This window comes from Diaporthe amygdali (genome assembly GCF_026229845.1).
Source record: "Diaporthe amygdali strain CAA958 chromosome Unknown NODE_41_length_355262_cov_61_584611, whole genome shotgun sequence".
In the NCBI taxonomy this organism is placed as follows: Eukaryota; Fungi; Ascomycota; class Sordariomycetes; order Diaporthales; family Diaporthaceae; genus Diaporthe; species Diaporthe amygdali.
The window spans coordinates 300403-311379 of record NW_026517061.1 but is presented as its reverse complement, the minus strand read 5'-3'; the positions used below and the strand labels follow the sequence as shown (position 1 = coordinate 311379).

At 55.7% G+C, this 10977-nt stretch overlaps 3 protein-coding genes across 3 annotated transcripts; all 3 read left to right on the top strand.

Moving 5' to 3' along the window:
- Nucleotides 1-1121: 1121 nt before the first annotated feature.
- On the top strand, nucleotides 1122-1978 carry J7T55_008153 (uncharacterized protein; the record flags this gene model as incomplete). Its single annotated transcript, XM_053134070.1, has 4 exons — nucleotides 1122-1211; nucleotides 1289-1313; nucleotides 1392-1676; nucleotides 1875-1978. The coding sequence occupies 4 exons, from the start codon at nucleotides 1122-1124 to the stop codon at nucleotides 1976-1978; spliced, it is 504 nt and encodes a 167-aa protein (XP_052988180.1).
- Nucleotides 1979-2734: 756 nt separating this feature from the next.
- J7T55_008152 (uncharacterized protein) lies at nucleotides 2735-9160 on the top strand (the record flags this gene model as incomplete). The annotated part of the gene is made up of 5 exons (XM_053134069.1): nucleotides 2735-3258; nucleotides 3307-7466; nucleotides 7706-7804; nucleotides 7919-8123; nucleotides 8236-9160. 5 exons carry the CDS (start codon nucleotides 2735-2737, stop codon nucleotides 9158-9160), a joined length of 5913 nt encoding a protein of 1970 aa, XP_052988179.1.
- A 465-nt stretch (nucleotides 9161-9625) lies between these two features.
- On the top strand, nucleotides 9626-10528 carry J7T55_008151 (uncharacterized protein; the record flags this gene model as incomplete). Its single annotated transcript, XM_053134068.1, has 2 exons — nucleotides 9626-9923; nucleotides 10026-10528. 2 exons carry the CDS (start codon nucleotides 9626-9628, stop codon nucleotides 10526-10528), a joined length of 801 nt encoding a protein of 266 aa, XP_052988178.1.
- Between the last annotated feature and the right edge of the window lie 449 nt (nucleotides 10529-10977).

The window sequence follows — 10977 nt, the reverse complement described above, 5'->3', positions numbered from 1 at the left end:
TATCAGAGACTGGGAAAGACGCTCCTGGTTCACAAGGCGCCCATCCTCCCAGGCATTCTCAATGAATCCAGAATTTACATATGAACAGAAGGCGGGGCCTTCAAGATCCTGAGATATGAAACTTAGTCTTAAGCTTGAGGTGGTGCGAAGCCTGCTAGTACAACAATGGAATGAAAGAACTATTATTCTTGACTCGTGGAGCCAAGTCAGGCTGCAAGAGCCTGAGCATCCATGGTCTGGGTCATGGTTTCCGTGCAGGAGGAGAAGAAGTCGTGGCAGCAGAGATGGTATAGCCGTTGATATTGAGACAGAGTCACCTGAGGATTCATATCTTCCTTGGGACTGTCGTCATGGCAAGAACAGGCACCTAGGTAGGGAAGCGGGCAGGGGCTTCCCAATGTAGCCGAGGGCCTTGTCTTCCCATCCTGGCTGACAGTCATCCCACTCGGGAATTGCTTGGGAGATGACACCGCTCTTTTTCTTGCATAAACCAGATGACACTGATGTGTGGATGTTCAGTTATGAGAAGAAGGGATGACCTTGGCTGCCCACGGTGGTTGTCAATGGGCTAGAGAGCTCTGATAAACGATAAGAGATGGAGTGGTGCAGGTAGACTAGGATCGCAAAGATGTGAGGGATGACTTCCTGCAGGATAACATTGAACCCTCTTACAGGGTGGTTCTTGTGGGATGAACTTTTACCGTTCGCACGATAACCTGCTCTATATAAATGCCCTTGCTTCCCACAGCAAAGCCAGCCTGTTATACAACAACCTTCTCAGGATAGTTTCCTCCCCCGGGTATGTGTTGTTCCCTCTGATCTTTTCTGCGTACTATGGTAGGTACAGTCTGTGTTACCTTAGTGTGATTGGGCACTAGGGTATCCTGCCAAGACTGTGCAGTAACCCGGGACATAGTTCCACCTTATATCCCTGTCGATGACATGCTGCCCTTGGTGCCCCGCCATCAAAGCTTCAAATGTTCTACGCAGCCAACGAAAACCGGGGAGCGTAGGTAATTAACTACACAATCTTGAGCCTCATCCACATCCTCAGCCTCATCCACCAACTCGAAGCCGAACTCTGCCCACATCCTGTGACATCCCAACCAATCCATCACAAAATGGCGGACGACCTGATCCAGAACTCCATGGCTGGCTCACAGCCTGTGCCGGCCAACTTCGACGCCAGTGACGCAGACAATCTCGAAGACGTGAGTCCTTGATCATGACCAGGTGTTGTAATCTGGTGAGATATCTATTGTTTGCCTAACTGACCCGTGCTCACTAGATTGAAAAGCAATTTGCAGTCAAGGGTACGAAGAACTTCTGCCAAATGCTGGCCAGCTCCCATAATTTTTCAGCCAGACAAAATCTGACATGCTTCTCCACAGCCGTCCAACATTTAGAGACGTACTGGGCCATTCTTGAAAAGGTCAAAGGCAGCACCCTGCGACTGACCAAGATTGACGATGAAATCTACGAGCATCTCTGCAAGGACTTCCCTGAATTCGACCCGGCCGAGACGATAGACGAGAGCAAGCTCAAGAGCCCTACGGGAAAGAAGCGATGGCGTGACTTCATGATGGCATACGAGAAGAAAGTCGATGACTACAGCTTTGGAACAATGCTGCGGACAAGCCCGAAGGAGGAGTACACACAACACGGGACTATCTTTGGTAAGTCAATTGGGCAAAGCTCCTGCTTGATCCGGCTGGCGATGCTCTCATCTTTGTCCGCCCCTGGTGCTCCGCCACAGCCAGCCAAGACCACGGGGCCAAAAAGATGCCATGCACATAATGGCATGAGCGTGTGGGAAACACTGATATCACCCAGGATCCGGTGGCCAGATGAGCAAACGCTAACAAATCGCGCAGTACCGCGTATGCAGTTTTACGCTGTAGAGATTGCGAGAAACCGGAAGGGACTGAACGATTGGATCTATGAAAAGACCCAGGCGGAGAAGGCGGAGACGAAGTAGAGGTCAACATTGGCATCGTAGCGATCAGCTCTCGTCTATCATCTTCGGCTTACACGGATGTGGCTGATGCACAAGAAGCCTTTTCAATTCAGATACCCAGCACAGGTTGAAACCTCAATCGCAAGCATACTTAACAATATAACAGACGGCGATATGTGATTTCATTGATCGGGCGAGTCGTACGGCCCAAGATGAGTACCGAATAATTGGCACTCATCAACCGTACGAAATTCACAGCGCCCAGTCTCGCGACCAGCTTGCACTAGGCGCAAACTGCCAATGCAGGCTCCAGCGACCACTTTTTCATGGTTTTCGGGGGAACTTCTAGTACGATAGGGGGAGTCTGCTAAAATGTATATTGCAGTAACGGCTGCTGGATAGGTGGTGCCGCATCCGTTCGATTGTTGCTACCCTTTAGTATTGTTCTTGCGAGTACAATCTCAACCACGACCGCACAAAGACTCGCAGCAGCATCACCAGCTCCTATTATCTGCCATCAGCTGCCCATTATGCAAATTTTCGAGAGAGGAAAAAGCACTGTCGCCATACATTGTCTGTGGCCAGGGCGGTCAATATTGATCGTGTCGTGCTGGTTTAAGGAGCTTTCGAAGTTGCTGCGAATATAGGTCCCTACGTCGCCTTCTCGCGTCATGCAGCGACCCGCAAAATGTCAATCATTTTCGAATATTGGAATCACCTACACATTAACAAGGCAGATATTCTCGGGGATCACGCACACACATAATACGGATCACCATGGGCTCGCGAGAAGAAATCCGACTTCGACGCTTAGGGGTGGAAGCAACAGTCCCCCATGCATCACCTGGAGCCTTACCAAATAGTGGCCGTGGCAGATACCCGGACCGTTGTCAAGATCGTGCTGCTGCTGCGACGTGGAAGCACCTCTTTGTCTTCACAAAGAGCCGCCAAGCTGGCTTCCTCAGCCTCGCCATCGTTGCGTCCCTGCTTGTTGCTGCGGTCAAGACGGTTTTCGCTATCCTTCTTGGTAGAATCATGGACATTGTCAGCCCTCTTGGCGCTGGTAGAATCAACGGCAGCACAGCCATGGGCGGAGTGACGATCTGGTGTGTTGTGCTGACGGGGATTGGTGTGGCATCTTGGGCTTTCAACTCGGCCCTCATGGCTCTGTGGATTATTTTTGGCGAGCTGGTCGCCAAGACTGCAAGACACGACGTGTTTGAGCATTTGTTGGACAAGGAGATGGCTTGGTTCGATGCCCACGACGAGGGGCTGAGCAGTGCTCTTTCAGGCATGCAGATGTAAGCTGTGCTCTGGGACCTGTCCGTCCAGTGACTAACGAATCGCAGTCAGATACGAGAGCTCCAGATGGCTACCTCACAGGTTTTGGGCTTTCTCATCACCGACGTTTTTGTTGCTGTTGGCTGCCTCATCGTCGCGTTCTACAATAGCTGGCAGCTGACACTTGTCCTGATGGCCACAATCCCAGTGTCCATCGTTGTCCTGCACCTCATCAGCCGCGGCCTCGAGGCAGCCATCGAATTGCAAAAGCGAGAGCTTGCTAAAGCATCCAAGGTCGTCATTGCTGCTGTCACAGCTATTGATCTGGTCAAGATCTACAATGGGTTTGACCATGAAGTTTGGCAATACTTGCAGACGGCCCGGGGCTCCATGCGGTACTACCTTCAACAGGCTCTCCGGAACGCTATGCAGATGGGTTTCTTGAAGTTGTGGATGGTCAATCTCTTTGTCGTCGGGTTCTGGTTTGCGGGATACCTGGTGAGCAAAGGCTCCACAACACCCGGCACAGCCCTCACGACCTTCTACTCCATTTTGACGGCGTTCCAGTCTATTGAGAGTGTAGGGCCGCAGTGGCTTGTTTTGGCCAGGGGAATGTTGGCTGGGCAGCAACTTCAGAAGATAGTGCTGGCTAAGACAGAAAGCACAAATATGTGTGGGACGAAGAGCAGTCACCGGCCACAAAGTTGTGCCGGCGAAATCGAGCTCTTGGATGTGAGCTTTGCGTATCCTTCCAACCCCGAGAAAATCGTCCTCTGTCGCTCTTCATTCTTCTTTCAATCAGGTCGCCTCACTTTCTTGGTCGGAAAGAGCGGATCCGGCAAGAGCACGATCACCAACCTGCTTCTCAAGTTTTACGAGCCACTCACTGGAAGCATCCTCATCGACGGGCAGCCCATTCAAACCCTGGATGACAAATGGCTCCGAGAAAACGTTACCTTGATCCAGCAGTCGAGCACCTTGTTTAATGACACGTTCTTCATGAACATCGCCTTTGGATCCCGCAATCCCTGCAGGGCCACCAGGGAAGAGGTCAGGTCTGCATGTGAGACAGTGCTGCTCCAATCAACAGTCATGAGTATGCCTGACGGACTAGATACCGACGTCGGAGTTGGAGGCCACAACCTCAGCGGAGGGCAGAAACAGCGACTCGCCCTTGCGCGAGCCCGGTTGAGAGATCCGCCTGTGTTGATCCTCGATGAAGTCACCAGTGGCCTTGACCCCACCAGCAGAGTTCTCATTCTTGAGGCGATCAGATCATGGCGAGCCGGAAAGACAACAATCATCATCACCCACGATGTGACTCAGATACTCGACGAAGATTACGTTTACGTCCTGGACCAAAGTCTTCTAGTGCAAGAGGGCTTTCGAAGGGACCTTATCAAAAACAAAGACGGCATCTTCGCTTCAATACTGCTGCCGACTGAAGAAGAGGCGTGTTGGAACTCGTCGGCAACGCTGGACGCGGCTAGCATTACTACTGACGCTCCCTCATCATCAGAGTCACTCGGCAAGTCGCCACCCGTAGAACCGTCCCGTCTCTCTAAGGTTTTCCTTCATCCCCAGGCCCCAAGCTCAAGCGCAAATCGTGGGCTATTTAGACTGTCACTAGGGGCCAACGTGGAGCGGTCTATATCCATGCGAGCCAGAGAATTTTGGGATGCTCCCGTCAAACACGCAGAGTCGTGGCATGGCAGAGCATCGTATCCCTACGCTAGTCCCGAATCGCCCAGCCGTTTTTTCGCCCTCAACGAGCCCAGAAGACAGAATGAGGACAGAAGGCACAACCCGCGCAGGATGAGGAAGTCGAGCCTCGATATGGTGCAAGAGACCGGGGAGATGACTAGGTCTCGTCGGCCCCTTGTCAAGTCACCACGAATTGCTCGGATTGATGGATGGCAGTCGAGCGAGGGACCAAGATTACCAGCGGGTGGCATGATGAATCTTCGCGAGGAAACAGAGAGAGCGCGCAGCTATCATGGACAGCACACAGAAAAGCCTGTCGCTGTTGGTGTAAGCCGGCATCTCTCTCTCCTCAAGATCCTCGCAACAGTCTGGCCTATGCTCGATAAACCAAATCGAATTCGCATGGTACTCGGCATTGCTTGCTGCGTTATCGCCGCAATCTGCAATCCAGCCTTCTCCTTTGTCTTCGCGCAGTTGATTGCCGCATTCTGGGCACCGCGCTCTGAGATGAGAGCCGCCGGGCAGACATGGGCCGTCCGTCTCACTATCATCGGCGCTGTAGACGGCTGTGCAACCTTTTCTGCATTTTACCTGATGCAGCACGTAGGCCAGGCATGGGTCACGTCCCTGCGTGTCGAGGCACTGAAGAGAATCCTGTCCCAGCCAAAGTCCTGGTTCGAGAAACCAAGCCACTCGCCCAATCGAATTGTCGAGGTGCTTGACCGAAACGCCGAGGAGATGCGAAACCTTGTGGGACGTTTTGTCCCGATCATACTGATTGTTGTGACAATGATGACGGGCGGCCTGATTTGGGCTCTTGTCATCTCGTGGAAGCTAACCTTGGTAACGCTTGCTTCCGCTCCAGCTGTGTATGCTGCCACGCAAGCCATTGCTTCCGTCTCCGGAAAATGGGAGGCAAGATGTAACGCGATGGCGGAGACCACGGGTTCAGTGTCTGTTGAGACCTTTCTGAATATCCGAGTGGTCAGGGCACTAACACTGGAACCCCATTTCAACTCCAAACACACGCAGTCAAGCGAGAGCACATTTCGAGTCGGGATGAAGAGGGGCTTGTGGACGGGGCTATTTTACGGCTTCAACCAGGGGATGCCTGACTGGCTTACCGCCCTCGTGTTCTGGTACGCGACTGTGCTGCTCACCTCGCCAGCAGCGACCATCTCTGCCTCGAATATCATGCAGGTCATCAATCTGCTTTTGTTCAGCATAGGCACTGCCACATCGATGCTGGATAGTATTCCGCAAGTTGCCCAGGCCAAGGCGACGTCCATCCAGGTTCTTTACTACGCCACCCTGAGCTACAGCAATAGCCATGAGGAACGAGGCGAGAAAAGGGTGCTAACACCTTTACCAGTCGAGATGAGAGCCTTGCAGTTCGCATATCCCGCAGCCAGAGGCAGCCTAGATGGCCCGATCAAAGTCCTTCGACATGTCAACCTCCGGATTGACCGCGGGGATTGTGTTGGCATTGTGGGTGCTTCAGGGTGCGGCAAGAGCACAGTCGCAAATCTTCTTTTGAGGCTGTACGAGCCGACAGTTGATCGGCAGCTGAGAGAACATGTACGGGACCAAGCCTTTCACCACCCTCACTCGAGGCAACAAGAGCACCAGCCTCCAGCTCTTTCCTATGCACACGTGCCCGCATCAGACGTGTCGACGTCTGTCCTCCGGACGCACACAGCCTACGTTCCTCAACATCCCTTCCTCTTTCCAACCACAATTCGTGAGAATATTGCCTATGGCCTGCACGCAGACTCCCCCTTCCGCGATTTAAACTCGGTTGTTGCGGCCGCGAAACTGGCGTGCATACACGACTTCATCGTCTCATTACCCGAGGGTTACGCCACGCCTGTGGGCGAGGGCGGACTTGGGCTCTCGGGTGGCCAAGCACAGCGTGTGAGCATCGCGAGAGCACTCGTCCGCAAGCCGAAGCTGCTGGTCATGGACGAGCCGACCAGTGCTTTGGACGCAGGAGGTGCCGAGGGTGTGAGGAAGGCTATCCAGAACTTAATGGAGCAGAGCAGGCAGGCTGGAGAGGGAGAAGAGCTGACTATCGTGACGATAACGCATGTAAAGGAGATGATGCGAATCATGGACCGAATCGTGGTCATGGATGAAGGATTTGTGGTTGAGGAGGGTGGATTTGAGGAGTTGTTGGTCAAGGGGGGGAAGTTTGCGCGGTTACTGGGCGGTGGAGCCTGGATACCCCTTGACAATGAGGCTGCGAATGCGAAGGGCGAAAAAGCAAGAAGACTACCTCCCGACCTCATCACCGCCGTGCAGTCTCCTGGCAGTCGGGATAACGGGAACGAGTTGAACCCGAAAGACGGGTGCATCCACTCCCCTGGAATGTGGAATAAGTCGGCTGGTCAGGAGCAACTAACGAAGGCCGATGGGTACGGACGCTTGAACTCCGTGACGCCTGTGTCATCGTCTGCTCTGGACAGCTCGCCTGCCAGTGAGAGGACAGCCGCCGCTCGTGAGAAGGCTTTGCGGAGGCTGGCGGGTGCGTCAACACAAAGATTAAGGTCACAAGATGCCTCCCTAGAGGGCAAGGCGGACACGACCTTATTATGATGGTGGCCAGGCCTTTATTGGAAGCAGGCAATGCACTGGAGATGTCCTAGATTTTCGAAGAATACATAGCATAGACTGCCGCAATGCACATAATTCAGGTCCGGCGAAGTTCACTTGGGATTGCGGTGCCGGGAGCAGTGGGCGCGGTGTTTCGGCTGTCTTGTTCAGGCGTCAGGCACCCCGCATCCGGTGCTGGATTCGGCGGGCCCCACCGAAATTATTCGGCGTCGGCGCCGAAGATCTACGACACACCACCGGGCTTTGATGGTGATGTTACTATTTTACACACATGCACAGGTTATAAGAACAGATCTGAGCCCCCCTTTAGATGCCTTGGGTGCGTAGCAAGAAAGCATGCGCACACATACACACACACAACAGGCCAAAAGATGGACCAAGTGCCCTCAACAATGCGCGCCCTTGTGGCGCCCAAGTACTGCAGACCGGAGGAATATCGAATCGTGCAGCTGCCGGTGCCGAAGATCGAGGAACCCAACCAGGTTCTGATTCGGATGCACGCAACAGCCATGCAGGCGGGCGACTGCCAGTTTGCCAGTGGCAGCGCCAAAATGTTCTTATCTATTCGGTTAGTCCCTACCATCTCCAATCTATACAAGTCCTTGCTCGCACGTTATATGTGCAAAACCCCACGTACATGCGCGCATCGCCACTGATGATGCGGCCATCGCCTTTCACAGGTTTCCCATGATCCTTGGGCACGAGGGTGCGGGGGTTGTGGCCGCCGTGGGCGCAGGGGTCCGGTCGCTCAGGGTAGGTGACGCCGTCTACGGGGTTGCGATCAAACGGCCGATGGGGGGATTCTGGACCAAGGAGAGGGGCGGTTGGTGTGCCGACTATGCTGTAGCGACGGAGGACCTGCTGCTCCCCAAGCCGGCGCACCTGTCGTTTGAGGAGGCGGCGTCGCTGCTGGGCAGCACGCTGACGGCGATGCAGATAACGCGAGCGGCAATGGGGCTCAACCCGGCTGCGTTCCCTGGCCAGAGCCTCGAGGGCAAGACGGCGTTGGTGACGGCAGGGCTGGGGGCGGCGACCAGCATCGCGTGCCAGGTGCTCAAGAATGTGTACGGCGCCAGTGAGGTGGTCACGACGGTGTCGACGGCCAAGGTAGGGCTGGTGGGGCAGCTGATGCCCGGGGTGGTGGACAAGGTGGTGGACTACCAGACCCAGGACGTCGTCGGCGAGGTTGGCCGTGGCAGGGTTGACTTCCTGTACAACTCGCGGCCGGCGCTGGCGCCCTACGTGCCGCTGATGAGGCCGAGGCAGGGCGTGATTGCTGCCATCCTGGCGATCCCGCCATCCCGGGAGCTGAGGGCGTCGATGGGGCGCGAGTTTGTGCCGCTGTGGTTGTGCTGGATACTGGACCTGGCGCAGGCGTGGTACTGGTGGCAGCTTCGGGGGACGGGGGTGAGGCTCGCGTTCATATCGGGCAACCCTGGCGTGCGCGAGGACGTTGAGAGGGCTGGCGAGGTCATCGCTGCGCGGCAGGTCAGGGCCGTCACCACGGTGGTGGCCTTGGATGACCTGGAGACGGTCAAGAAGAAGTGCGACGAGGTGCGCACGCTGAAGGGGGGCGTTGGGAAGCTGGTGATCAAGCTGTTGTAGGGCAGACAGACTGTGCCCCACACCAGCTCCATCCCCCCTGTCGACGCGCTCCCGACCCTGCTAAATTGAAATCGCGCTCTCTCCCAATTGCCCACTGCCCACTGCCCACTGCCCGCACGGTCGCGTCTCCTCATCCCCCCAGCCACCCACCCGTGCGCCGAATTGAGAATTGGCGGCTGCCAGTGGTCAGTCAGTCATTCACCACAGACCACACACCACACGCGACACTCGACTCTCGACTCTCGACACTTGACTCTCAACTCCCGCCCCCCCTCGCGACTCTCCTCTCGAAACTCCAATCTCACATGTGCACGCAGCCATAACATCTACCCAAGCTGCCCACCTCAAACAAACAATTGGGGAGCCTCACTGTCGCCACATGTCTGTGATTGACCCACCGTGACCACCGCCATCCCCCCCCTCCTCCAGCCGCGAACAAACGCACGCGCGAGCCGGTCCGTCAAGATGCTCCTGAAGCGCAAACGGTCCGACGACCAGCTCTCGCCCTTTGCCAGCTCGTCGCCGCTCAGGATCAACACCGCCGCCGGCAATGTCGCCACGATGGACACAGACCTCGACGTGAACATGGACATGGACATGGACGTGGACACGGACATGGACAGGAACATGAACGTCGACATCGACAGCCCCCTCTCCGCCATGACCATCCGCTCCCCGAGCCGCTCTTGCACGCCCTCCCACCTGCCCAGCCGCACCTTCAAGCGCCTTCGCAACGGCCGCCCCTCGGACCACGAGGTTCACCGTAAGTCAGCTGACGGCGGCGCCGCCTCTCCTTCACACGGCCCATTCCTGTCTTGGGGTATGTTCCCAGACTCACTCTTGCGTCATGTTCGGGCATCTACAGAGAACACCTTGCAAATGCTATACCGCGCCCAGCAGCGCGCCTACCAGCCTCAGCATGTCTTGTCGCCGCCGACCACCACCAGCCCCGCCGCCCTGCCATCGCCCACGGCCTCTCTCCAGCCCCACTCGCCCCAGGCACCCGCGCAGAACCAGCGCTCTTTGCACAGCTTCTGGAACATCCCTTCCAAGCCGCAGCCGCCGCCGCCTCTTGGCATCTTGTCCCCCGCGCCGGCCCCCTCTGTCGACGCCATCGTGGACCGCCCTACAAGCTGCGACGACTGCGGTGTTGATCTGGGCGGTGAGGAGGCAGCAGTCGACGATGGATATGGCTTTGAGACGTATATCAGCTCCTGCAGCTTGTGCTGCAAAGCAGTGTGCTTCTCGTGCTCTGTCAGCAACTTGGGCGAGCAGCGACGGTGCCTGGTCTGCGCTGGCAAGCAGGATACGGGTAAAAGATGGGTCGGCGGCGCCGGATTGGCCTCGGAGCCAATGTCGGTCTTTTAGTCAGAGTCAGGCGCAGGGACTTCTGGTTCGGCGCGAGAACAAGTTGGACATTGACGAGTGGGCCCGGTGTTTAGGAATGGCAGGCGTTTTGGATGGCACAATCGGCCAGGGGAACAAGTGCGGCGTTGCGGGATCTGCTTTGGCTTGAAATCATGCTGGCCATGTATCATATTAGGCGCGGTGTTGAATTAGAAACGACAATCTTTGCCAGCTCCTAGCCACATGTCGCCTGCTCGCATACTGCTTCATCGTGTAAGCTCGTGACGGCCCGTGGTTTGAGTTTCAACCACCGTAGACCATGGTAAACCGGGCTCAGTCGGCACAGTGTTGCAGGAGAACCTACAATATCCTCAACGGCAAGGCTGTTTGGATGTCCAAACGTTTGCCGTCGGTTTTTTTGGATATTCTAGTGGACTACTGCAGGTACATCTGCTCCACCAGGACAGCTG